Source organism: Armigeres subalbatus, unplaced genomic scaffold (assembly GCF_024139115.2).
Source record: "Armigeres subalbatus isolate Guangzhou_Male unplaced genomic scaffold, GZ_Asu_2 Contig1729, whole genome shotgun sequence".
Lineage (NCBI taxonomy): Eukaryota > Metazoa > Arthropoda > Insecta > Diptera > Culicidae > Armigeres > Armigeres subalbatus.
Window position 1 is genome coordinate 169,544 of NW_026942538.1, and position 27,647 is coordinate 197,190.

The 27,647-nt window shown below is 41.9% G+C and overlaps 2 protein-coding genes across 6 annotated transcripts; both read right to left on the minus strand.

Moving 5' to 3' along the window:
* Window positions 1–1,842: 1,842 nt before the first annotated feature.
* Window positions 1,843–27,647, minus strand: LOC134203268 (growth hormone-regulated TBC protein 1-A-like). 5 transcript variants are annotated; one of them, XM_062678141.1, is made up of 6 exons: window positions 27,378–27,647; window positions 25,777–25,872; window positions 3,538–3,833; window positions 3,318–3,464; window positions 3,068–3,250; window positions 1,843–3,003 (listed from the first exon to the last, which is right to left on the minus strand). In XM_062678141.1, the coding sequence occupies exons 2-6, from the start codon at window positions 25,794–25,796 to the stop codon at window positions 2,648–2,650; spliced, it is 1,002 nt and encodes a 333-aa protein (XP_062534125.1). In that variant the 5' UTR covers window positions 25,797–25,872; window positions 27,378–27,647; the 3' UTR covers window positions 1,843–2,647. The 5 variants fall into 5 exon arrangements, with proteins under 5 accessions (XP_062534125.1, XP_062534130.1, XP_062534127.1 ...); XM_062678146.1 differs by lacking the exon at window positions 27,378–27,647 and adding an exon at window positions 27,307–27,360; XM_062678143.1 differs by lacking the exon at window positions 27,378–27,647 and adding an exon at window positions 27,088–27,267.
* Window positions 17,566–19,019, minus strand: LOC134203263 (uncharacterized). Its single transcript, XM_062678136.1, has 2 exons — window positions 18,383–19,019; window positions 17,566–18,320 (listed from the first exon to the last, which is right to left on the minus strand). Exons 1-2 carry the CDS (start codon window positions 19,017–19,019, stop codon window positions 17,566–17,568), a joined length of 1,392 nt encoding a protein of 463 aa, XP_062534120.1.

Genomic DNA, 27,647 nt, shown 5'->3' on the forward strand with positions numbered 1-27,647 from the left:
ATATTTAAACTAACCAATCCCGTACGTACATCACAAGCATAGACATCAAAATTGAGCAACGGTTTGGTTTTGTTGCTGTTTGCGATTTGAATTGCGCATTATTAAAAGTAAATTAGTTCTTCTCGGGGCCACTATTTTATTTAAGTTAAGAGAGGAGAGGAACTTTCTTCAAAGTTCAAAGCATAATCGCTTAGCTACTTTACAAAATTACCATCAGTAGCGGAATAGCATCCAGTAGCCTTGCGAGCAAAGGCGTAGGATTGCCAATCCGGAGATGGCGAGTTCGATTCCCAGTCCGGTCTAGGGTGTTTTCGGGTTGGAAACATTCTCGAATCCCTGGGTATAGTGTATCCATTGTACTTGCCACACAAGATACATACTCATATGCATGCAATGGCGTTTCAATAATGTTTTCAATTAATAAATGAGGAAATGCTAATAGAATACTAAGTTGAAAAGCAGGCCAAGTTTCAGTTGGAATGTAGAGCAATTGAAGAAGAAGAAGAAGAAGCGGAATAGCATGTGATTACAAATCTCGATTAACTTTTCAAAAGGACCTAAGTAACATTTTTTTCATGAATTAATTTGAGTACTGCAATCAAAACCTTTCGTGTTGTTCTATTGATTGCGCTATTCAAATTAATCCATGAAAAAAATATTACTTAGGTCCCTTTGAAAAGTTAAGCGAGAAATATCATCCATTACGTAAAACTACGTAGTCCTACGTCAACCTTGCGTACAACCTGACTGTGCTTTTCAACACTCGTGTTATTTACTTAACTTCACACGCCCTTGGGCTGAAAATCTCGCTAATAAAGACATAAAAAAATAACTTCACAAAGCTCGACGGATAGATGAACACGCCGTGCGACGCGACTCACGCAAAGAAATAACAATAATTAAAACAATAAACCGTCAAATTGAACTGTCGCGGCGCATCGCGCGGTATCCAGTTTTCCGCGAGCGGTAATGGCCGCCAGCTTGCCTGCGGATTAGTCTCTGATTTGAGACTTCTGGAGGTCAACTGCACCCACCGTTCGAGCATTTTGATCAATGTGGTATATAAAAAGGTTTGAATTCACTTAATCATCACCTTTTTTTATGCCACATTGGTCAGAATGCTCAGTGCGGTGGGTGCAGTTGACTTCCAGAAATGTCAAATCAGAGACTAACCCGCAGGCAACCTGGCCGCCATTACCGCTCGCGGAAAACTGGATACTCTAATATACTGCCGCTAGTCAGTCCCATCTGTATATGACATGCATATACAGATGGGACTGACTTGTGGTTAGCGGCAGCTTACCTCTTTTTGTTAAAAGCAAAATATTCAACTATATATGTATTAAATAATATAAATATCTATTGTACCTAAAAACAATTTAAAAGAATTTGTATGGAAAAAGTAAAATTAAAGTTTGAACCCTCTTACAACGTCAAGGTAAACTCTTCGGATTTGTTAGAGAAGGTTTCGGAGGTTCATGAAATTTTTCTGCACGCTCTCTCAAATTGTCATTACTGACCAAAAATTCCAAAGAGATAATTAAAGGAGACAAAATTATGAAATAAAATTGTATCGCCATAAAGCATCAGTTTTTTAGGTTTATTCGCTACTGCAATGCAAAGGTGAGCCAGTCTACACACTAAGTTTTTCTTTCTTGAGCTTGGGTAAAATCGGGCACCGCTGTTGCTCATTAAATTTGAGAACTGAAGCAGCAAATTTTTTTTTTTTATTTTTTTTTATTCTTTATTATCGAGACTTTCAGCCCGAGGCTGGCTCGTCTCGTAAAACAGCAGGAAATTTTGTTTATTACTGATTTTCGTCAAAATATTTACGGTATCTCAGCAACTGAAACTTTTACTAAGATCTCGGCAAAAATCATGTTTGTTGAAACTCAGCGGTAAAATAAACAAAAAATGCTGAGGTCCCGGCGAAAATAACCTCTCAAATAAAAACAATAATAACAATAACGATAAAAAAACTATTGCAATGTTTAGTTGAATTGATGCTAATGGTAATGAATTTATAATTAATTAAAAGTTGTACGAATGTTAAAATATATTTTTAATTTGTTCGAATCAAATTCTTATACAAACGAATTATCTTCGCACCACTTCCATATCGCCACCAAATTGCCTGAAATATTGACAGGTCACAGGTGTCTCAAATTTCCAACTGGTGACGAATAAGAGTTGGAATTTTCAAACAATTTTGAAATTTGAACTGCCCTAATGAACACATTAGTGTGCAACTTCCCATTATCAAGTACCTTACAATTATTTAAATTGAGGTATGTGATAATGCAGTCATATTCTGTCTATATGCAGGACGAAGTCGAACGTATCCTTTGAGCATATATGTAGCGAACATGCGAATGATCGCAAAATTTTTAATTCAAAACCTAAATTAACAGCATATATGTAAAATCTGCATATTTTACTCCACCGAATTAGTGCCGTGTTGCATATTCTCTTCTGGTATTCATATCAAGGCAAGTGAACAAACAACAGAAACCAAACTCATAAATGAATACCAAGCGAAACGACGAATCCTTACATCTGAAGGCCACGGATGGAGATTGTTCCCCTTTGGATCAATTGGTTACACCAAGTTCAGTCTATATCTCTTAAGGATATAGTCCTCTAAACCCTAGGAACCTTTTTGTTTGCTGGCTATCCTCTGTTCGTACAGTTCTCTCCTAAGTCGGTCGATCTGAGTTCGTTTCAACGACCCAGGCAATTTAAAAATACTGCTAACAAATTGATGACAATCCATCAGATTGGGGTTCTTCTCCAGCGCCCGGAATAAGCCTATTAATGTGGAAATATCATCCGTTGCCAGGATTTCTTGCCGTAGTTGTATCACTATAGTGATTCCAACTCGTAGTAAGATTTTGTTTCCCTCCAGAAACACACAGTCCCATATCCGAAGGGCGGTTTCGGTAGGCACCACTTCCGCGTATAAGCAGATGAGCCACTTGGTGGCTATCACAGGCCATGGCAGTCCTGAAAACCAAACATCAAACATCACACATCAATATATTTATATATTTGAAGCTCAAATACTCACCTAAGTCAGCGATATGTTTATGCACATCAGGTACGCGTATTCTAATTAATTCGCTAAGCACATCAATATCCGTGATGAGGTTATCCATCTTCTTGGTGTGGTAGAGGGGAACTATGTTCTCTACCAGCACTTTGAGCAACCAAAATGTTGATTCTTCATTTTTCGTCACAATTAATATTAGGCCTAATTAATAGAGAAGGAAATGTTAAAGCATAGAACACGCAGTCGTCCTATGTATCACACTACTCACCGGCAATGTAATTCAGTCCCTGGCAATAGCCAACCGAGTTGTTGTGATGTGCATACGTAATGAGCACGTTGTACAGGCCGAGCTTATATTGCTCAAAGTGAATATTGTCGGGAAAGGTACGTGGAAGATCGATTTTGATTTGATCCGCTGAATTGTATGAATAAAATTTAATAAGATTCTACATCCATGAGCATCGCGACTTCCATGGAAGGGTACCTACAGATTTCCTGATCGTATTCGTACCGCAGCAAGGTCTGGTATAGACTTGGTTCTATTTGCTGTAATCGATAGGCACCGGACGACTTCATCCACACATCTTCCCGCAGTGGGCCGGGAATACCTTTGCGTACGAATCGTTTCAGCTTGCGAGGATTCGACAGAATGTCCGAGTCTTTGGCGAACTTTTTCCACTTGATGCTCCGGGTCGTCAGTACCGTGTAGTAGCTGGACATAATATTTTCGTACGACTGGTAGTCGAAGTCTGGTTCACGTTTGAATCCATACTCGTCGACGTCACTGCAGATGCATATATAGGGTATGAACGAGAATAACAAAATGAAAAAAGGTGTGTTATATGAAAGGACGTAAGAATAAAAGGGGAATAAAGGGTGTACCGTTTAAAATCCGCACATGCTCAAATTGCTCTAACTTTTCGGGTAAATAAAATAAATTGAATTTTTGCGAAGACATAGTTTAATATGTATTGTATACGCTCTGTGGATTGATTTCATCAGAAAGTAAACGAAAAAACGGTGAGTGCGCGAAAATTTTTTGCACGAGTGCTTTGAGAATAAGGATCTATCGCATCGTTCCTCCGAAAAAAAAAAGTTGTAAATCGCAATCTCTAGTATCATAAAATGGTTCAAAATGTCTAATATCATGAAACGGTTCGAAGCACGTCTGTCTGTTGATCGGAAGCGAAGATCCGGGAAAAGGGCCGTCAGGTCAACGAAAACGATCACAAGCGCTTGGTTGGGGCCTTCAAACGAAAACCGAACGCCTCAGATGTGGCTGAAAAGTAGCATGTGAGTAAGACTACTATAGCTAAGCTAGACTACATACGTTTAAGGGTCAGAAGTCCCCAAACTGTGATGAGAAACACAATACGGTCGAAAAAATCCGTTCCCGGAAGTTGTACAACCAGAAGTTAATCAAAAAACAAAGGCTAAGTGTGATGTCCCCGAGAACCTAAAGACTTAAAGTTCACCAAGAAGTTTTCAATTTCGCAAGCGATTTGTACTAGCGAAAAGCGGAGTACACCTTTCGTTACCACAAGCACCATAAATGGCCAGGTGTATATCTCTCCTGATAGCTCACGACGCTTCGACGATGTTCTGGCCGGATTTGCCATCATGCCACTACACGAAAGACGCGCTAGAGTGGTAAAATGCGAATGATGTCGATTTTGTGCCAAAAGATCGGCGCTCGATAAAAAACACTGGGCCATTATGGAAGAGGACCTTCTAAAACGACCTAGAAGAAATAAAGAAAGCATCGCTTAATATGCAAAAAAGGTTCGCGCATTCGGATATAAATGAATGATGCCAATACTATTCTATTTTATTTTATTCCTTCAGCACCCAGCGTTAGCCGTGTCGTGACTAACCATACTGTTGCCGCTGGCTACACTGCTCGAAGTAATCCGTCACAGGTGTCATCTGAACTGAACCTGGCACATGGCCTGTCAAAAGGAGCAGAAGACAACAGAGGAGATAAGGGAAAAATTGGCATGTGAATCGCAAGCAAAGTGACTAATCGTTTCTCTAAAATCTAAATTATATATTCTACCTAAACCCATAAGTAAATACCTAAAACTATTTGTGAATTCGTTGATGAATTGGAAGCAAAGCAGAAAGATGTGAGAATTATAATGCAAACCTAAAATTATATAAAGCTAATTAAGATTACTATTGCAGCTTACTAAAAGAGGTTAAAACCTAGAATCTAGCGTGTAGTTAAAAATATAGTTTCTGCCTAAAAGTAACTTAATCTAACATGCAAACTAGACTACAATCTAATGATTTCTTGTTTATAGCTAGGATACTCGTGAACTGAGTCGGGTTGAGTAGAGGGATAGTCTGCAGTACGAATACCGAAAGTGTAAGCTATCAAATATGTAATCTAGAACTTCCGCTAACTAAAATATATTTACAGTTTAAAGCTGTACCACAATCTACCTAGCGTGTTTGGTCCTACTGAGAACCCGGTGTCTAGTTCCCCTTCATACTCCCCGCTAACAGAGCTTAAAAACTTTCGACGATGAGTACTATCTCGAAAAACAAATCTCCTACATCGCCAAAGGTAGGACAAGAGGGAGGCTGCGTAAATTGTTCGCGCCCCAATTCCTACGACAATTTAGTACAATGCGATAATTGTGACGCTTGGTGGCATATGCGATGTGCAGGAGTGACTAGCTCAATATCGGAGCGACCGTGGACCTGTCCCACATGCCTGCCACTAAGTGTGTCGTCCTCTGGTAGTAACGCTGCACGTATAGCACTCCGACTGAAGCAACTCGAAGAAGAGCGCGCAATCCAGCAGCGCGAATGGGAGGCGGAGAAGAAGGCTTTGGAGCAGGAAAAAAGGGCCATGCAAGAGAAATATAAACTGCTGGAAGAGCAGTTAGCAGAAAAGGAGAACGGATCTAAACGAAGTCACGTAAGCCGGCGCTCCGGTATGCAGAGAGTGAGTGCTTGGGTCGAAAACTTAGCTGAGAATGAAGAATTAGAGGGCGCCGTCGGCGGAGAAGAATTAGCGGAACGAGGTAGATTAGACCAACCGAAGCCAAGTAATGGACCGTCAATGGAAGAACAACCAAATCAACCGACGATGGCTAATACTTCAGTGAATAGAATGTTGCTGAATCAGCGGCGAAATACTGGCGCGTACCCTAAAACTGCTCCGAAGTATCCAAATCAAATCGTAGGTTGTATAAAGGCAACCCAAGGTAATATTAAACTCCCTGCACCCCCCGTACTGCCACCAGGTAAGCCAACAATTAGCAGTAAGAAAATCGAGGAGCCCTCCTTTCAACCTACCAATGACTCATATAAAGATTTGCTAGCTAAATTAGGCTCGATAAGCGTATCTCCTAATATTGAACATTCTCCACCTGTTTTTGGTACAGAGCCTCCAATACAAGGCCGTGTCCCTACTGTTTCTTTTCCTGCAGTTGCGGAAGGAAACAAAACTTGTTCAGCACAAAGAGGCAATACTCAACTTCGTTCTGATAATATTCAATCAAGTTTGTCTCCTGCATTATGCGCCATGAGTGTGCCTGAGCAGGCCCCTTCCCCCTCGCAGTTAGCCGCGCGACAAGTAATGCCTCGTGATTTACCTGTGTTCACCGGTGACCCCGCGGACTGGCCGATATTCATAAGTGCGTTTGAAAACACAACCGTCGCGTGTGGGTACTCTAAAGTGGAAAACTTGACAAGACTACAGCGATGTTTAAGAGGTGCAGCCTACGAATCAGTCAGAAGTCGTCTCCTGTTGCCAGAATCCGTGCCTCAAGTTATCAGTACTCTGCAACTTCTCTATGGACGCCCGGAGCTGCTAATTAGTGTGCTATTAGAAAAGGTGCGATCAACTCCAGCACCGAAGGCCGAGAAACTCGAGACTCTAATGGAATTCGGCATGGCTGTGCAAGTTTATGCGACCATCTTCAAGCAGCTGGTCAACAGTCCCATCTAACAAATCCTTATCTGTTGATGGAGCTGGTGGAAAAGCTTCCGGCACACGTCAAGATGGATTGGGCCAACTACATGCAACGACATGTGGAAGTGAACTTGAAAACGTTTGGAGACTTCATGAGTGAAATTGTGATATCAGCAAGCAAGGTGACGCTGTACTCTGGAGGGTATGGTAAAAGCGGTTCCACAGATAGGACGAAAATTAAACCCAGAAGTTCAATGAATGCTCATTTGGTTAGACCGGAACATCCGAAACAAGAAGAGAAGTGTTGTGTTGTATGTGAGGAGCGTGGACATTATGCTCGAGACTGCGACGTTTTTCGAGCTTTTTCTGTCGATGACCGTTGGAAAACGGTACAAATCCACGAGTTATGTCGCAGTTGTTTAAATGCTCACGGAAGAAGGAGCTGTCGCAACGCCAACCAGTGTGGAATCAACGGTTGTACATATCGACACCATCGTTTGCTGCATTCAAATAGCAGTAGTCAACCCACAGCAGAAACAAGTGCGCGAAACATCGAATCGGCTGGGAGCCATACGCACCGTTTAATGGAACATCCATTGCTCTTTCGTATTTTGCCAATTACACTTCATGGACCTTCCAAGACGGTAGATACGTATGCGTTCCTAGACGATGGATCGCATCACACGCTTCTAGAAGAACAACTCGCCAAGGAACTCGGAATTATGGGTAGAAGTATGCCTCTCTGTCTCACGTGGACAGGAAATGTTTCACGCGTAGAAGCCAACTCGAAACAGTTACATCTTGAGGTGTCTGGGGCAAAGCAAAGAAACCTTCTAAAATTGAACGACGTTCGCACAGTGGAGAGCCTTGCACTGCCTGGTCAAACCTTACGAATTGAGTCTCTTAGAAGTAAGTTTGAACATCTGAAAGGTCTGCCTATATCTAGCTACAATAATGCGATCCCTCGTTTACTGATTGGAGTGAATAATCTGCACGTAACAGTTCCATTAAAAGTGAAAGAAGGTGAAACAAATGGACCAGTGGCCGTCAAAACTCGACTGGGATGGTGTGTGTATGGTGGAGGAAGTAATCCATCGTCAACGTCACTCAACATTCACACATGTGAGTGTAACAACGATCGGGACCTCCACGAGATGGTGAAGAACTATTTCACTCTGGAAGATGTCAGATCAAGCTCAACCGAACCATTGATCGCAGCGGAGGACAAGAGAGCTCTCGAAATTCTACAGAGAACAACTGTTCGCATTGGCGATAGATTTGAGACGGGGTTATTGTGGAAACAAGACGATATCGAGTTTCCTCACCCAACCAGAGAATGCATGATTTTATGACAATCGTGCATGAATTCCATGCACAGATTGCATGAGGCTGAGGCCCATGCACAGATTGCATTAAGTCAATATAGCAAGCCATTGCATTAGGTATCTGGTCACGAGAAAAAGGAACTAGGTTTGTGTTAGTGTCTACATAGAATCTATTTTTAAACTTCCGTCGAGGAACGAATTCTTTACACATACTTCGCCAACCTTATTTGCTTACAAAAAAAATTTGACCGAAATCGAGAATTGAACCTTTGTCGTCCACCAAGCCTAGCGCTATCCGGCTGACGCGCTTGCCATCTGGGCTATACACTAGCTGAGAGAAGCAGTGATAGAAGACTATCATAATCCTCGTTCTATACTATGTGAATGAAGTAGAAGGGTAATAGAGATAGCAAAGGGCGATGAAAATGGAATTGGCTCTGCGTCCTTGTCCACCATCAAGTTGCACGGAGTCGGGAAGATTGTGTGAGTCGAAGCTATGCTGATGTACACGATGCATATATTTGTTGCTGGAGGAGCTAAAGAGAGTCGTTTAGATGTGTTGGTCGAAACCAAATAAACCGATTTAATGCAATGAGTTGACGTAACAAGTATAACATTCTGTGAGTGGTTTGCATGCGAGATTTGATACAAAATGATTAATGCAAAGAATGTCACAACTTTTTGTTTTGCGTGCTGAGAGTTACAGCATGGCAATTCGTAGACTTGAATGTTTGGAACGTCGAATGGGAAAGAACGCCTTTCTGAAAGAAAATTTGTGTCGGCAAGTAGCAGAATATCAACAGAAGGGATATGCTCACAAGATCAGTGACAAAGAGATGCAGACAGCTGATCTCAAACGGGTTTGGTACTTGCCACTCGGGTCGGTGGTTAACCCGAAGAAGCCAGAGAAAGTTCGTCTGATTTGGGATGCAGCGGCCATGGTCGATGGAATTTCTCTCAACTCCATGCTCCTGAAAGGTCCAGATCAGCTAGCATCCTTGACAGGGGTGTTATTCCGGTTTCGCCAGTACGCTGTAGCGGTAACGGCGGACATCAAAGAGATGTTCCACCAAATAAGGATTCGAGAAACCGATCGGCACTCGCAGAGATTCTTGTGGCGCGATGATCCCGCAAAGTCAGCTGAGGTATTTGTAATGGACGTCGCTACATTTGGGTCATCTTGTTCGCCTTAGTCAGCCCAGTATGTTAAGAACAAGAACGCCAAGGAGTTCGCCAAAAAAATCCCGTTTGCTGCAAAGGAAATTGTCGAGAATACATACGTAGATGACTATTTAGCTAGTTTCTCGTCAGAAGACGACGCAGCAGACACGGTTGTACAAGTTAAAGCGATTCAACGAGAAGGTGGCTTTTTATTGAGGAATTGGCAATTCAACAGCGGCCATGTAATGCAGTGTTTAGGAGAACCTTTGGAGAAAGGAAAATTCACGACAAAAGTCAAAATTTCGAGCGAGTCCTAGGTATGCTCTGGGTTACGGATGACGATGTATTAAGTTTCTGTACGCAACTAAAGGACGATAAACTGCAAATCATCTGCAGTGACGGACACCCAACGAAAAGACAAGTACTTCGCTGCTTAATGAGCTTCTTTGATCCATTAGGATTATTGGGGTTCCTTCTAGTCCATGGTAAAATATTGCTGCAAGAGATTTGGCGTACTGGAACTCAGTGGGATCAGGTAGTTGAAGAGAAACAATTTGAATTGTGGCAGAGATGGACTTCGTTACTACGGAAAATAGCCAATATTAGAATACCTCGATGTTATTTCGCTGGTGCTACAGAACTCGACTATCGGAAGGTGCAAATACACGTGTTCGTGGACGCAAGCGAAGCTGCCTATGCGGCAGTAGCGTACTTCAGGATTGTAGATATAAATGGAGTAGCACGTTGTGCGTTGGTGTCAGCAAAAACTAAAGTGGCGCCACTGAAGCCGTTGTCTGTACCACGACTGGAGCTGCAGGCTGCGGTTCTTGGGACTAGATTAATGCGGTTTGTCCTGGATTCCCACTCCTTTAAAGTTACAGAGCGCTACTTGTGGTCGGACTCGTCAACGGTACTGTCGTGGCTTAAAGCAGATCCAAGGAAATAAAAGCAATATGTGGCCTGTAGAATTGGAGAAATTTTATCGGTGACTGAAGTTAACGAATGGCGGTGGGTACCAACAAAGTTGAACCCTGCGGACTTAGCAACAAAATGGGGAAGTGGCCCATCACTGGATGTAGGAAACATTTGGTTTGGAGGACCGTCATACCTATTACAATCAACCGAAGAATGGCCAAAGCAATTGTTCTCGCGCCAAACAGTTGAGGAGGAACTACGACCATGCAACGCCCATTACCAAAGTTCAATGCGGTTACCAATTATCAATTATGAACGATTTTCCAAGTGGGAGAGGCTTCTGCGGGCTATAGCCTATGTTCACAGATACGTGGGTAATCTGAAGAGAAAGCGTCTTGGTGTCGCGATGGTTGATAGTTTCCTCACACAAGAAGAGTTAAGGAAAGCCGAAGTAACGTTAATCGGGGAAGCTCAGTGGCAAGAATTTCCAACAGAAATGACGATACTTCTTCGCAATCGGAACTGCTCAGAAACGGAGAAGAGAAATCTCGATCCACGTAGCACATTACACCAGTTAACGCCGTACATTGACGACAATGGAATTCTATGATTGGACGGACGAATAAAAGCGGCACAAAGTGCAACGACACGAAATTTCCGGTGATTCTTCCAAGGAAACATCCGATCACCGAACTTATGGTGGAACAGTATCATCGGATGTTCCAACATGCCAATTTTGAGACTGTAGTGAACGAGATTAGACAGCGGTATTACGTGCCACGACTCAGGACAGTAGTTCGCAAAATTAACAACCGATGCACGGTTTGCAAATTACAACGAGCAGCTCCTCGAGTACCACGAATGGCTTCACTTCCACCAGCTAGGCTCGCAACGTACACCAGGCCCTTTACATACGTTGGTCTGGACTACTTCGGGCCTCTGTCGGTGAAGGTAGGGCGCGGCGGTGCGAAAAGGTGGATAGCACTCTTTACCTGCCTAACCATCCGAGCTGTTCATTGTGAAGTAGTGTATGACCTTTCTTCGGACGCATGCATCAAAGCTATACGTCGATTTGTAAGTCGCCGTGGTTCACCGGCCGAAATCTATACAGACAACGGCACCAACTTCCACGGCACTGAACGGATTTTGATGAAGGAGATACAACACGGTGTTGCTGCGACTCTTACAAGTACCACAACTAAATGGCTTTTCATTCCTCCGTCGTCGCCCCACATGGGGGTTGCGTGGGAACGTATGGTAAGGTCGGTAAAGCAGGCAATGATGGGAGCTTACCGCTGTGACAGAAAGCTGGACGACGAATCACTGCTAACTTTCGTCGCCGAAGCAGAAAGTATAGTTAACAGTAGACCGCTTACCTATCTACCACTATATTCTAAGGAGAGTGAAGCACTGTCTCCCAATCACTTCATTTTGGGAAGCTCACGTGGTGTTCGACAACCTGTTGCAGAGCCAACCGAAGAATCAGCTGCGCTGAAGAGTTCCTTGCACATAATAAGACATCAGTTAGACTGTTTTTGGAAACGATGGATTAAGGAGATGCTGCCGACCCTGACGAAAAGAACGAAGTGGTTCGGAGAAGAGAAGATGATAGAAAATGGCGACCTCGTTTTAATAATTGATGACGGCGTTAGGAACAACTGGATTAGGGGACGAGTATTGGAGGTCATACCGGGCAGCGATGGCCGCATTCGCCAGGCGGTAGTGAAAACTGCGAGGGGATGTCTGCGTAGATCTGTCGCTAAGCTAGCAGTCTTAGAGATATCGGATGTTGGTAAAACTGGGACCGGTGGCCAGTGTTACGGGGGGGAGGATGTTGCCGCTGGCTACACTGCTCGAAGTAATCCGTCACAGGTGTCATCTGAACTGAACCTGGCACATGGCCTGTCAAAAGGAGCAGAAGACAACAGAGGAGATAAGGGAAAAATTGGCATGTGAATCGCAAGCAAAGTGACTAATCGTTTCTCTAAAATCTAAATTATATATTCTACCTAAACCCATAAGTAAATACCTAAAACTATTTGTGAACTCGTTGATGAATTGGAAGCAGAGCAGAAATATGTGAGAATTATAATATAAAGCTAATTAAGATTACTATTGCAGCTTACTAAAAGAGGTTAAAACCTAGAATCTAGCGTGTAGTTAAAAATATAGTTTCTGCCTAAAAGTAACTTAATCTAACATGCAAACTAGACTACAATCTAATGATTTCCCTGTTTATAGCTAGGATACTCGTGAACTGAGTCGGGCTGAGTAGAGGATAGTCTGTAACGTAAAAACACCGAAAGTGTAAGCTATCAAACATGTAGCCTAGAACATCCGCTAACTAAAATATATTTACAGTTTAAAGCTGTACCACAATCTACCTAGCGTGTTTGGTCCTGCTGAGAACCCGGTGTCTAGTTCCCCTTCTACTCCCCCGCTAACACATACTTTTCGCTATATAGGAAGTTAGGTTTAAAAGATTTCAAGCTGTTGATCGTCCAGAAATGAAGCCCTGTTGTACACCATCGAGAGTATTAAGAGCAGACATACTGAAACGAGGTAGTGGTCGGATTCGATATTTGCACTGCGGTAAGTGCGTACGTTCGTGATCTCGAAGAAGAATTTACCGTCGATTAAAACGTGGTCGATTTGGTTTTCCGTTTCTTGATTAGGTGGTGTGGCCTTGTGGATATTCTTGCAGAGTTTATCCATCGTTGGCCGTTGTCGTTCGATACGGTATGCAAAGTATCCGGTCCGATGACCGGACTATAAATTTCCTCCCTGCCTACCTGAGCGTTCATGTCGCCGAGGACGATTTTGACGTCCTGCAGTGGGCATCCATCGTATGTCTGCTCCAGCTGTGCATAGAACGCATGCTATTAGATCCATGAATGATACACAGCAGAGGACTAGAGGAGTCATCAATCCTTCAATGCGTCTAAAACTATCACGCTCTGGATTGAAGAACGATCTGAACTTTGAAGAGGCTCTGACGATCACCGTTTTATCAATAATAATGCTGAACATTGCCGTAAATAAAGGGGGGCTAGAGGGGCTTAGCCCTCCCTAGAAAAAAAATTAGCCCCCCTAGCAGAGCATTAATGATTAATCATAGATTTAATCATGATTAATGAATAATGGGTTATTTAATCATTATTCATTAATCATAATCATCCAAAAAATATGATTTAATCATTAGTCACTAATCGTCAATCATATAATTTTACATTCAATCATTAATCACTAATCATATTCATAATTGTTTTGATTTTATTCATTAATCATCAATTTTAATCATTGCATACATTGCTTTTATTCATTAATCTTTAATCATAATCATATAATGTTATACCTTTCAATAACCCAATTTGAAAGAAAGGTTTCTTGACTATTGATCACTATGCAAATCATTCAATTTGATTATTCATTATCACTATTCATTGATCATATCGATCGTTAATCATCAATCATACACATATTCTGTCAACATTTAATCACGATCGGTAATCGTTAATCATACTTCAAACGTTTTATTCATTAATCATAATCGTTAATCATCGTAAAAAAAAATTATTCTTTAATCATAATCTTTAATCATTGTCAAAAATGAATAAATCATCAATCATAATCGTTAATCATAGAGGTTAAATGATTTAATCATTACCAATTTAATCATTCATGAAGCTTTATTCATTAACGCTCTGCCCCCTAGAACTTGAAAAGTTAATTAACAGTGATATAAATTTTCAACATATAGCAAAATGAATTACTGAAAAAGTTTGAAGACAGAAAAGTTATCTCCTTTATTCACCTTATCATAAGTGCTGTCCAATGAGAGCTTGAAGTAGCTCGAAGTTTCTCCCTGTCCTGCTCATGCCCATTTGTTGACAAAAAATAATGAGCAGGACGGGAACAACTTCGAGCTACTTTGAGCTGCTCATTGGACAGCACTATAATGAAATGAGTGGAAGACAAATAAGCTTGTTTCTCATTTCTGAGAAAGATTCCTGTCCCAAGTAACAAATCAGGTTATATCAAAGTTTTATAGCGTTCTTCGAAACCTAGTCTCAAAACCTCCCATGCCGACTTCACGGTTTTCACAACCGCCTGGAGATCGCTATATAACCATGTCACGGCCTGTTGGCCCAGTTTTATTGCAGCCAGTAAAACCTAATATGCAACCCACATCAGGAGCATCCGTTTTATAAAATTTTTATCGACCTCTTCAAGCCCTCCATAAAACATATAGCATAAAACCATCTCCCGACTACGAAGTTTTAAGGTCCTCGGTAGGAGCGCTATAAAACTATGATATAACCTCTTCCAAAAGTTGTTACAACCAGCATTCGCACTCTTTTCCAGCCGTCCAAACATTGACGTTTGTTTATTTTTTTTCCTAAATCTTTCCCAAACAAATATATTTGTCTCTCAGCAATTCATGAAATCCAATCATCAACAAACAATTAGATCTATGATTATCCACCATGTTGAAATAACTCAAAGTTTATAATTGTTCAACTTCAGTCCATGTATGTTTGGAACCATGCCATTAATTATTTATGGTGAAACCAAGATAAAAAAGTACTATAAAATCAGTGCGCCTCATTAATTATGCAATATATGATTATTTTACACCATGTTTCTCCGCGTATTAAACTAAATTTAAGAGAAAAGCTTCTGAAAAACAGCTCTATTTATTATAAAAGTACCATGCTAGTTTGAAAAAAAAATAGGTTGTTGCATTACACCTCTAAAACGGCCATAAAAATTCATATTTTCAGGTATTAAATCATGTCGTTCATCCTTTTTATTGTTTGTGGCGACATGTTTTTCATATAAAACTTCATATGCATTAAATATGCCTCTATAAGACTCATACTCTTGAATTGGTTATATCAAAGCAATTTATGTAGCCTGAGGTTTTATCTCGTCTTTTATACGTCCATGATATGACCAGCAAGTTTTAAGCTGGTTTAAATCGCAGCCTGCTGGTTTTATTCAGGTTTGACGTTTTGACTGCAGCTACGAGAAAGTCGACGCTAGAAATAAACAAACTTTTTTAATCAACATAACTATCATTGCTAAAAATCTCAAAAAGTAAGTATTTTTTTTGTTATTGTACAACGTTATTTGTATCTCATTATTTTTTTTATAGAATGCCCTTCAAAGTTGTACAGACCGATGAAGATGGGGAGCTGTGTCTCAGCGTAGTCCCTTCCGGCTGGGAAAAAGACGGTTTTCTATGGTGGCCAAAGGCGATGAGCGCTGCCAAATTGATGTTGATGAATCATCTATGCCTACAAACAAGTGGCAGCGAATGCGTTGCGTGAAAAAGCGAGAGTGCCGTACTAAATTGGAGGCTGAAGCCGAGATCCGCAAATGGAAACACTCTCTGACACCGAAGCAGAGGAGCCCCAACTGCAGCCAAAAACAGCGGAAGCAAATCATTTCAAATTCAAATGAACAAAACATGTTCCGAAGAACTTCAACGAATTTGTTCCTGTTGAGATTCGCAATCCGAAGTGTCAGTAATGACGGAGCCGAGAATTCCAGATACCACGGTAAGTAACTAGAGAATATGCAGCTTTCGTTTACTGTATAAGGAGCATCCATAAATTACGTAACACATAGAGGGGAGGGGTTGCCTGAAGTGTGACAATTCATTCAAACATTTTAAATGATTCATACAAATAGTGTGAGGGGGGAGGGGGGGAGGTTGAAAATGGCCATTTTTGCGTTACGTAATTAATGGATCTTCCCTAACATACGTATATTTCATTGTAGGTTGCGTTGCAGTTGCCAGAAGGAGCGTTCAACAATATTGTATATATGAACGAAGATGTTGGAGCAGGTACAAGTGGAAGTGAAGTTACAATCCAGTCTGTCGTGAACACGATTTCACAACCGCTATCTTTGGAGGATATTGCAACCAACCAGGTTATCATCGTCGAGAATCAGACAAAAATAATCAACAGCCTTGCTCAATTAAAAACAAGTATGGACTATTTTCATACAAGAATGGACAATATTGAATCAGTCCTGTCAGGCAGTAAAGCGTCAATGGACAAAGCTCAATCAGAGGACTGTTTCAAACCCGTTGATTCACTTGAGATGCTCGATGCTTTGGAGATGAGCCTGAAGGACGATACTGTTTTTTCCAAATACGTCAAAATCATGAGTCACATCTGTGGTACAAATGGAAAGGAGGATGGCATTGATTGTTGCTATCGTCTTATCGATCATTTTATTACTCGACAGTTTCTAACGAAATGTTCTTGGACGGGAACTTCAAGAGAAAATGTTTCAGAGGAGCCCAAGGGAGAAAGTGAGCTACAATCGAAAATTTCATTATTGGCTTATCGACGTATTCGTGAGCTATTCTTGAAATTGATTCTGCAAGCCGACTACACCTTCACGGTTATAAAATGTGATGCATTTTTCAAGCGAGTTTTGAAAAATAGTAAGCAGCGTGTACTGTCAAAAGCAGTATCTAAGCATAAGAATCGTCCGGCGAACCTGCAGTATGGGATCCGAAACAAACAGCCGCATTCGTCGAACCAAATGGGAGCATCCGGTGAATCCAGCCAATAAGAACTAACTTTCGCCGTTATAGCAATTAAGATTTTTGTTATTGATGTTCATTTTCTGGTTTTTAATAAAGTACACTTGTTTGTTACTTTCTTGTTCTTATATTTTAATAGAGATCTTCAGTGAGTAGCTATTTTACAAAGTATGTAATAATGGAAAGAATACACTACTGGAATCTATAAGCGGAATGCTAACCATTTTGCACTTAATTTGTGTAAGATCATACAAAGCTTTATGATTGATTTTTCCATTAGATTGATAAATATGAAGCACATTAGATCTTATCGGAGTCTCGAAAAATAATTGCATGTCGTTCAACTTGCTACCTGACAATTTTATAACACCATCTTGCTCTATAGCGCAATCCAAAGCTACAATTTTATTATCATTGGTCAAAAACCATTTGTTAGATGAATCTGTCGTCAACGTAAAATTTTCAAATTCGACTTTGGAAAACGATTTGTTCGGTTTATTCATAAAATTTTGATTACTGGTGCTCATGGATATTTCATTTTTTAAAACTGGATGTTTAGTTTTTGGTTTGTAATTTGCATTTCTAGTTACCTGATTCAATACAGTTAGACGTTTGGCGATCTGTACTAATGGTTTACTGCCAGTTCGAATGAGATTTTTATTTCAAATAGTTTACTTTCGAACGGATATGCATTAAACTTATGCAATGGGCCGAATCGTTTAACATCTTCGATCAAATGCATCAAGTTATGAAAATTACTAGTTACGTAATCTTCACCGTAGATGCTTTTGAACATGTCAACAAAGTGTGTTAACAATTGGTGAGCCAACTCGAGCATAGAAGAATACATATCTGACGAACAAATTGTAATAGCACAAAAGAATACTAAAAAATGTTCATAGACATGCGGAGGCAAAACAGGTTTCAAGATGACGATGGATGCATAATGTAGAAATGTACGAAACTCTGAACCTTTCCAATGTGAAAGACAGTCTAGGCCTCGCATTGATCTGTGTATCTCTAGTGGCATTCTGAGCTGTAACAATTTCTTCGAAATGTCGGTTGAAATGCTAGCAGGCCACTTGGTTCTGTATGATCCGACACTTCCATCACGCCATCCAAGAAGGAGTTTCTTCATGATGCCCAGATCGATCAGATGAAGTGAATCGCCTACAGGGAAATCCTTAATCATGTCGATTGGAAGTCTCAGCAACGGTGAATCGCTTTTATGGTGCGATCCATAGTCCTTGTTCCGAAACCCTTCATCAGTTCGGGTTGGGCAACTGCTTTGTGGGTAGAAATTAGTATGTGAAACATGTGAATATTCTCCCCGGGAAACGCATTTCTGGCAACCATTCTGAGCATTGAAGTTTGCCACACCTGTATACAAAAATAAGCCATACAATACGCATTCAATGAAGCAGTGATGATTATGTATTTACCTTTGATAAATGCTCTAGCTGGCGAATCACATACAAAGCAGCGGATGGAAACAGTGATTATGAATCCGTTGATCATAATTCCGTTTTTACAGACGTCTATCATTTCGTTGACAAACGGGTCCAGGAAAGCTGTTAAATCCGTGGGCTTATGCTTTCCGCTATAGATGCCTATCACCATTGGTTTGATGTAGGGAAACTCGTCAATATTGAAAAGGATTGGCCAAAACTCGTCCTTGGAACTTTTGTAGACAGGAAGTCCATCCATGTTAATCTTTATTGATATGTTTACTGGTTCCTTAATCTCGCTGAAAACTTTTTCAATGCAAGACTTAAATCCGTGATGCCAATAATGTCCATCTCCAACCGGTATTAGTGAGATCGTCTGCGTTGTTTTAAGGAGAGTTCGTGGATCTTGCGGAAGAGTGTTAGATAGTCGCCGGTTCTGTATTTTTAGTAGCTCCTTAACTGCAATATGTCTTATGTTGAAAGACAGGGCCCAGCATCTTAGATCCTCAACTAGGTTTATATCGTCGTCGATCTCATTGGAACCAGTATCACTATCCACATCGGATTCGCAAAAATATTCCGATGATGTGTTGTCAGCATCAGCAGCATACTCGGACATACCTGCTTCCATTGTATCATGTTCCAATTGATCCATGCCTGACTGATCCGGAGGAGGAAGCTCGAGAATCACACTAGAATGCTCTCGTACTGTAGAAACGATATCGCTCTGTAACAATGATTGATGGATTTGCCGCAAATTTTCTCTAACTTTTCTCCTGTAGGATCCACTAGCCTTAAAATTTTTCCAAGCACTCATTTTTTCTAAGTTTACTGTGATTATGATTGAGACAAAATTCAAAACAAACAAAATTCAAACTTCGAATTAAACAGTAGAAAATGGTAGAAATAAATTATGAATTCTTGACCAAAACCTATCTGAGAGTAACAATTATATAAAGGTTTTAAACTGGAATTCATAAAACTTGAAAGCTTATATAAGTCCTGAATAGAACCAACTTAAAACTTGCTGCTTGTTTTATTTTGGTTTTATTTTATAGTTGTAAGATGGAATACAGAACCAACTCAGAACCCATAATAAAACTTGCAAGCGTAAGTTTTATACTGGTTGGCAGAAGAGAGTTCTATAGTACACTTGCGGACCAACTAAAATGACAACTATATAAAACCGATATAAAACAATAAGCATTTTAGCATGCCTCTATAAAACCACCATAAAACTATGATAAGTCTTCCAAGCATCCAAATTGTTACTTGGGGTGTGCTTCCCTGTGTGGCAGTAAAATTTATTTGAAAGCATCATAATAAACTTGATATGGACAACAAAGGAGAGCCACTAAAATATCAATCAAAGCAATCGTGGTACTTCGTCAGTAGGCAAAGACATCTGGTCAACCATCACGAAATGGAGTGACAGTTTATCAGCAGACTTTCGCTTGCCTAGCAGCATGATAATCTCCACAATTCCCATCAGCATTCGTGAAGGATTCTCATCAGAATGCGAGAAAAATTCTCATCAGAATCCAAGATCAATTCTCATTGGAATCTATAAAGTATTCCTTTCCAACTCAGTCCAATCGCAATCCAGAAGAATTTATGCAGGATTCTTATCGGTGTCGTTGAAAGATACACCCTTCATAATCCATGGAAGATTTGCTTCAGAATCTGTCGTTGATTTGCTTCCGAATTCCTCCGAATTCGTTCGCAGATTTGCTTTGGAATCGTTCGGAGATTTGCCTCGGAGTTTCTCGACGATTTGCTTCAGAATACATCAATGATCATGACAATGATCGAAGAGCTGTAGCCCATCAAGTATCAAGTAAGTACATCAATGATTTGCTTCGGAATCCCTTGAATATTTGATTCGGAGTCTCTCGATGTTTGCCTCGGAATCCCTCAATGATTTGCTTCGGAATCCCTCTGACGATTTGCTTTGTAGTCCCTTTGTAGTCCCTTCGTAATACATCGACGATTTGCTTCAGAATTCCTCGAAGATGTAGTTCAGACTCCCTTGAAGATTTATCTCGGAATCATTCGACGATTCGCTTCGAAATACTTCGATGATTTACTTCGAAATCCCTCGACGATTTGCTTCAACATCACTGGAAGATTCCCTTCGGAATCACTGGAATCCCTCGATAGATTGCTTCGGAATTCTTCGATGATTTGCTTCTACATCCCTGAAACATTGCCTACTGAATCCTTGGAACATTCCCATTTGAATTCCTGGAGGATTTCCGACGGAATCTCTGAAACATTCTCGTCGAAATCTCTGGAACATTCCCGAAGGAATTTTTGAAACAATTCTGTCCGACTCCCTGGAGGATTCCCGTCGACATCCCAGGAAAATTTGAAAATCATGGAACATTCCCTTCGGACTCCTTAGAATATTGCTTTCAGAATCCCTGGAGGTTCCCTTCGGTATGCTTGGAGGATTCCCGTCGAAATCTCTGTTTTTGTTTTCATTTGAGGTAGATAGATTATTTATGAAATATGCAAAAATATTCAATGCCTATCGGTGGGAAACTGACATATTGTTGTTTGAGTGTGCGGGACAATGCCGAGCGCTACTACACTTAGACGCAATAGCCATACGTTATCAATTTGAATCTCCCCAGGCAATCTGCGAGTTGTGGGGCTTGCCTAGGATGTGGTGCGGTTTGACAGTGGGCCCTGGGAACCTCTATAAAAAGCTGCATGTATCCGCAAGTAGGCATCACCAAAGCGACCGTGTGCCACTCAAAGCGCACAAGCCCAAGTCCTGGACGATAAACAGCCCTGACACGACGGCCCTCCGACGAGACAGGAGGTTTGCGCATGCCCAATAAGCCGCCTGGAAAACCAATCATTACGAACAATATAAGAGATAATGCGACTCGATATAATCGGCAAAGACCTAGGCGACGAATACAGGATCACGATTGGAAGCTTGGAACATGGAACTGCAAGTCGCTAGGTTTCGCAGGTTGCGACAGGATAATCTACGATGAATTACATCCCCGCAACTTCGACGTCGTGGCGCTGCAGGAGATTTGCTGGACAGGACAGAAAGCGTGAAAAAGCGGACATCGAGCGGCTACCTTCTACCAAAGCTGTGGCACCACCAACGAGCTGGGAACCGGCTTCATAGTGCTGGGTAAGATGCGCCATCGTGTGATTGGGTGGCAGCCAATCAACGCAAGAATGTGCAAGCTGAGGATTAAAGGCCGTTTCTTCAACTATAGCATCATCAATGTGCACTGCCCACACGAAGGGAGATCCGACGACGAGAAAGAAGCATTCTACGCACAGCTGGAGCAGACATACGATGGATGCCCACTGCGGGGCGTCAAAATCGTCATCGGTGACATGAACGCACAGGTAGAAGGGAGGAAATGTATAGACCGGTCATCGGACCGGATAGTCTGCACATCGTATCGAATGACAACGGCCAACGATGCATAAACTTCGCAGCCTCCCGCGGAATGGTAGTCCGAAGCACCTTCTTTTCCCGCAAAAATACCCACAAGGCCACATGGAGATCACCTAACTAAGAAACGGAAAACCAAATCGACCACGTTCTAATCGACGGTAAATACTTCTCCGACATCGCGAACGTCCGCACTTACCGCAATGCGAATATTGAATCCGACCACTACCTCGTTGCAGTATACCTGCGCTAAAAACTCTCGAAGGTGTACAACACGCGTCGAAGTCGGACGCTGCGGCTTAACATTGTGTGGCTACAAGACGGTAGACTAGCCCAAGAATACGCGCAGAAGCTGGAAGTGGCCCTCCCAACGCAAGAGCAGCTAGGCGCAGCGTCTCTTGAAGATGGCTGGAGAGATATTCGATCCGCCATTGGTAGCACCGCAACCGCTGCACTTGGCACGGTGCCCCCGGATCAGAGAAACGACTGGTATGACGGCGAATGTGAGCAGTTAATAGAAGAGAATGCAGCATGGGCGAGATTGCTGCAACACCGCACGAGGGCGAACGAGGCACGATACAAACGGGCGCGGAGCAGACAAAACTCGATTTTCCGGAGGAAAAAGCGCTAGCAGGAAGATCGAGAGCGTGAAGAGACGGAGCAACTGTACCGCGCTAATAACACACGAAAGTTCTATGAGAAGTTAAACCGTTCACGTAAGGGCCACGTGCCACAGCCTGATATGTGTAAGGACATAAACGGGAACCTTTTTACGAACGAGCGTGGGGTGATCCAAAGGTGGCGGCAGCACTACGAAGAACACCTGAATGGCGATGTGGCAGACGAAGATGGCGGTATGGTGATGGACCTGGGAGAACGCGCGCAGGACATAATTCTACCGACTCCGGATCTCCAGGAAATCCAGGAGGAGATTGGCCGGCTGAAAAACAACAAAGCCCCTGGTGTTGACCAACTATCAGGAGAGCTATTTAAACACGGTGGTGAGGCACTGGCTAGAGCGCTGCACTGGGTTATTACCAAGATTTGGGAGGAGGAAGCTTTGCTGCAGGAGTGGATGGAAGGTGTCGTGTGTCCCATCTACAAAAAGGGCGATAAGCTGGATTGTAGCAACTACCGCGCAATCACATTGCTGAATGCCGCCTACAAGGTACTCTCTCAAATTTTATGCCGTCGACTAGCACCAATTGCAAGGAGTTCGTGGGGTAGTACCAGGCGGGTTTTATGGGCGAACGCTCCACCACAGACCAGGTGTTCGCCATTCGCCAAGTACTGCAGATATGTGGCGAATACAACGTGCCCACACATCATCTATTCATCGACTTCAAATCCGCATATGATACAATCGATCGGGACCAGCCAAGGCAGCTAATGCACGAACACGGATTTCCGGATAAACTGACACGGTTGGTCAAAGCGACGATGGATCGGGTGATGTGCGTAGTTCGAGTTTCAGGGGCATTCTCGAGTCCCTTCGAAACGTGCAAAGGGTTACGGCAAGGTGATGGTCTTTCGTGTCTGCTATTCAACATCGCTTTGGAAGGGGTAATACGAAGAGCAGCTATTTGGCTTCGTCCAGCTATTTGGCTTCGCCGACGACATATATATTATGGCACGCAACATCAGCAACATCAGGAAGCCTACATCAGACTGAAGAGGAAAGCCAAGCGGACCGGACTAGTCATTAACACGTCGAAGACGAAGTACATGATAGGAAGAGGTTCAAGAGAAGACAATGTGAGCCACCCACCGCGAGTTGGCATCGGTGGTGACGAAATCGAGGTGGTAGAAGAATTTGTGTACTTGGGCTCACTGGTGACTGCCGAAAATGATACCAGCAGAAAAATTCGGAGACGCACAGTGGCTGGAAATCGTACGTACTTTGGACTCCGCAAGACGCTCCGATCGAATAGAGTTAGCCGCCGTACCAAACTGGAAATCTACAAAACGCTCATTAGACCGGTAGTCCTCTACGGACACGAGACCTGGACGATGCTCGTGGAGGACCAACGCGCACTTGGAGTTTTCGAAAGGAAAGTGTTGCGTACCATCTATGGTGGGGTGCAGATGGCGGACGGTACGTGGAGGAGGCACGAGTTGCACCAGCTGCTGGGAGAACCAACCATCGTTCACACCGTGAAAATCGGACGACTGCAGTGGGCCGGGCATGTAACCAGAATGTCGTACAGTAACCCGGTGAAAATGGTTCTCGACAACGATCCGACGGGCACAAGAAGGCGAGGTGCGCAGCGGACAAGGTGGATCGATCAGGTGGAAGATGACTTGCGGACCCTCCGCAGACTGCGTGGTTGGCGGCGTGTAGCCATGGACCGAGCCGAATGGAGAAGACTCTTATATACCGCACAGGCCACTTCGGCCTTAGTCTGAAAAAAAAAATCAATTTGAGTCGTTGTAGCAATCATCGGCAGGTACAGCACGTGAAAGTGAATATGGATGATTGTGATTGATCCGCAATTGCCTTAAGGATGGTTAAGATTGAGTTTAACCACTCGTCGCAGACGATCGAGGAACGTATCGTACGAGGCTAAAGATATTTTAGTTACAAGATAAAGATTGTCGCTTCGGTTCCCTTTGTTCTGCTGTCCGAAACATGTGTGGTACCAAACTGTCAAATCGTATGTATTTTTCCTTCATTGACATTTAGCACCCTATCCTCGCCAGCAAAAGATGTTCCGAAAAGCGACAATCTTAATCTTGTAACTAAAATATCTTTTTACGAGGCCCACAGATGCTCTTGTGGTCTTGTGGAAAGTATTTGGGTTTTGACCCGGAGAACTCGCTGGCCGCTCTTAGCTCGAAATAAACCCTTAGTTGGATTTTCTTCACTTATTGAGCCGGCGTCTAATCCTGGATCGTAAAACCCAAGTACTGGCATCAAAATAACGACACGTCCCCACGGTTCGCAATACGTATTTTGTATTATATTATTTTTACTCACTAATGCCGCATGCTTTTCTTGGAAATTATAAAGAATTTTCCGCGGAAACTTCAAAGTAATTCTCGGGGAAAATCCAAGCAAAAATCCCAAATGAATGTTCACTAGATTCTCAGGAATGTCTTTAAAAATCCAGGAAAAATATCTTAAAGAAAAGCATTTAAAAATTTGCCACGCTGATGAATGCCGGCTAAGCTATTTAGCTTTTGGTGTGACGCCGAAAACGCCTTCGTCGACGATTTTCAAATCGGAACACACGTCTACACTCTTACAGGTTCCTCCGAGTCATTTCACAAGGTTCCAAATGTGGCCAATCGGCTCAATTGTCCTTTACAGACTCATTAGAAGATAATTCGTGCGATTCCATAAAGAACTTGAAGAGCTGTCACATGACATGTTTTGGACTTGTAACTAAAATACTACAAACGCCAAATCATAAGTACCCCAATGGAAACATTTGGAATTTGAACACTACTCGATGTGGATTCAAAACTAGAATGAAAACTGGACCTGTCTCAAAATTTCACATTGATCGGTTGAAAGGGAACAGAGTTTTTTTATTTCATAATTTGCCACCCTAAAGACCCTGGCCTTTTGATTTACAAGAAAGATAATCGGCATCGATAATATAATCATTTATTCAATCAGCCATGTGTATTTATCAGCTGATAAATGGTAAAATGAAAAAACTAATTCTTGTTTTATCTATTTTGATTCCATACTTGACATAGAACTGCTATCTTCCATATCTTTCTATATATCAATATTTTCGAACTAATTGCAAACATGTGGGCTGCTTCGAACTAAACTTGGTAGGTCTATTGGTTAATAAGTTCTTAAGTGGCAAAATTTGGTGTATCGCTTTCAAACGTTCATAAGCAAACTAGATTGAGATCTCGACTAATTAGTTCAGATATTTTAAGTACTGTAAAAAAGCCAAATTCATACCTGTATCAAAACCTTCCAACACCCAGCAATATGACTCACCTGAATTTCGAAACTGCCATGCTTTTCGCGGATGATGCGTATTTGTTTCAGTAATGACGCGACAATTATTTCAGCGCTCGCAACGGCTGCCCTGGTCTGGAAAAAAGAAAACACCAGCAGTGAATTACGGACGACTACTCCCGCCGGTTGCTTTTGTAACTTTCACACGATAATTCCTGACGCCAACGACGCCACCTCGCTGCCTGCTCTATACGCTGAACGTACAATTGACTGTCACACCGGTTGACTACACTAACAACATTGAAGTATGGTACCGTAATTCAGAGTTACATTGCCACAGTTCAGACATAAACCGCATTTTTAGGAATATGATTTTTACAATTTTAGAACTTTAAAAATATTGAAAAACGAATTTTCCAGTGCTGTTCAACATCGCTAAGACAACATCTTAAGCTTTTATTGGCATGATTGAAAGGTTGGTTGTAACAGCGCACCAAACGGTTTGACTGGGTTGTACTTTTTTCTTCGTAAAAGTAAAACGGAAATTAATTCATATCATTTTATGCGTACACTTTTTGTAGGATATCCTTTGTTATGCAGTTTGGGGATATTCGATATGAGTTGTGATCGTTTGAACCTGAGATACACAGAAACTTGCCCAAAAAAGTGACAACTTTGTGTTGGCGCTTGGTGTGTATTGGGTAGCAGAGCCCCGGCCCATAGGGTATTGAGAATGCAATGTATAAAAATACTTCGTTCTTGATGACAACCTAAAAAATATAGATTCCACATCATGATAGCAAACATTCGTTTGATTATATAGTCATTTGAGGATCCAATGTTCTGATTGTTTAATATGTATTGTTTGAACGAATACAAAACCTCTTACAAACAAAAGTAAGTCAAGTTTTAGTATCAACGTAGACCCAAGAAAGAAGATAAAGAAGCTAAGGGCTTCAATATTGTTTAAGATGTTTCACTAAAATAATATATGTGATTGCAACTAAAACTCAACAGATTTTGCATATTGCATGAAGCCACCACACTTTACGGTACCTCATGTGCTCTGAGTATCAGCAATCGGAGCTACACCACAGTGTATTATGCGTATTATGCCATCGCCGTCGTCTTCATTCTTAATTCACTTTTTGTGCACCAACCAGGTTTAAAATTAAATCTGGAGAGATGCTGTTTCAACACACTGACTTCCTGACCTACTGATGTCTCACCAAATCCACACTTTTTGTGAAGTTTTCAATTTTTTTTACGTTCAACTACCTATTCATATATTATTGCTCTCAAATTGTCTACGAAACACCTTCACTCACTCACAGTTAGGTACATACCTACATATTCAGCGTCAATCTAATCAGTTCATTGCTGAGCGGTCAGATCTTCTTTACTTCAATATCACCACCTTAGCTAAATACCACATCACATGGAGATATACGCCCCGCTTCAATGGAACCCAATCATTCCACTACTGAAAAAACCTGAAGACGGTGTTTATAGATTTCACTATGCTTTCGATTACGTACTAACCGTACCAATTGCTACCTACTTCATTACCGAGCTTAGAATAGCGGGATCACAAGTGTTGACCATTTGTGCGAAATGCAAATACGAAAACTTCTATTTACCTGACTGGAGGAAATCGAAGAACGACGGCTTTGCACACGGTGACTGGCACTGGCCTAAGCAGACCTTCTCCGTTCGGTCTGCATTGTTTTTGCTTTCTTACGATTTTTCGAACTACTCGCTAGATAGATAGACCCTTCGGTAGAACCGTGATCGACTCAATCAATGTTTTAATGGCACTGCAGATGGGCGATGTTTCGTATGCTATGTACCGTGCGATATCTCGTACCTAGTAGGCCACAGCACTGTGTGTGGGTGATGAAATGGACTGC

Bases quoted from the DNA above. Each gene is read 5' to 3' on its own strand.
- LOC134203268 (XM_062678141.1), bottom strand. From the start codon at position 25,796: ATGGCAGTTTCGAAATTCAG. The intron at 3,834-25,776 runs GTGAGTCATATT...ATGCATCTGCAG, and splicing joins ATGGCAGTTTCGAAATTCAG to TGACGTCGACGAGTATGGAT. The intron at 3,004-3,067 runs GTGAGTATTTGA...TTTGGTTTTCAG, and splicing joins TAAACATATCGCTGACTTAG to GACTGCCATGGCCTGTGATA.
- LOC134203263 (XM_062678136.1), bottom strand. From the start codon at position 19,019: ATGGAAGCAGGTATGTCCGAGTATGCTGCTGATGCTGACAACACATCA. The intron at 18,321-18,382 runs GTAAATACATAA...TTTTGTATACAG, and splicing joins AGCTAGAGCATTTATCAAAG to GTGTGGCAAACTTCAATGCT.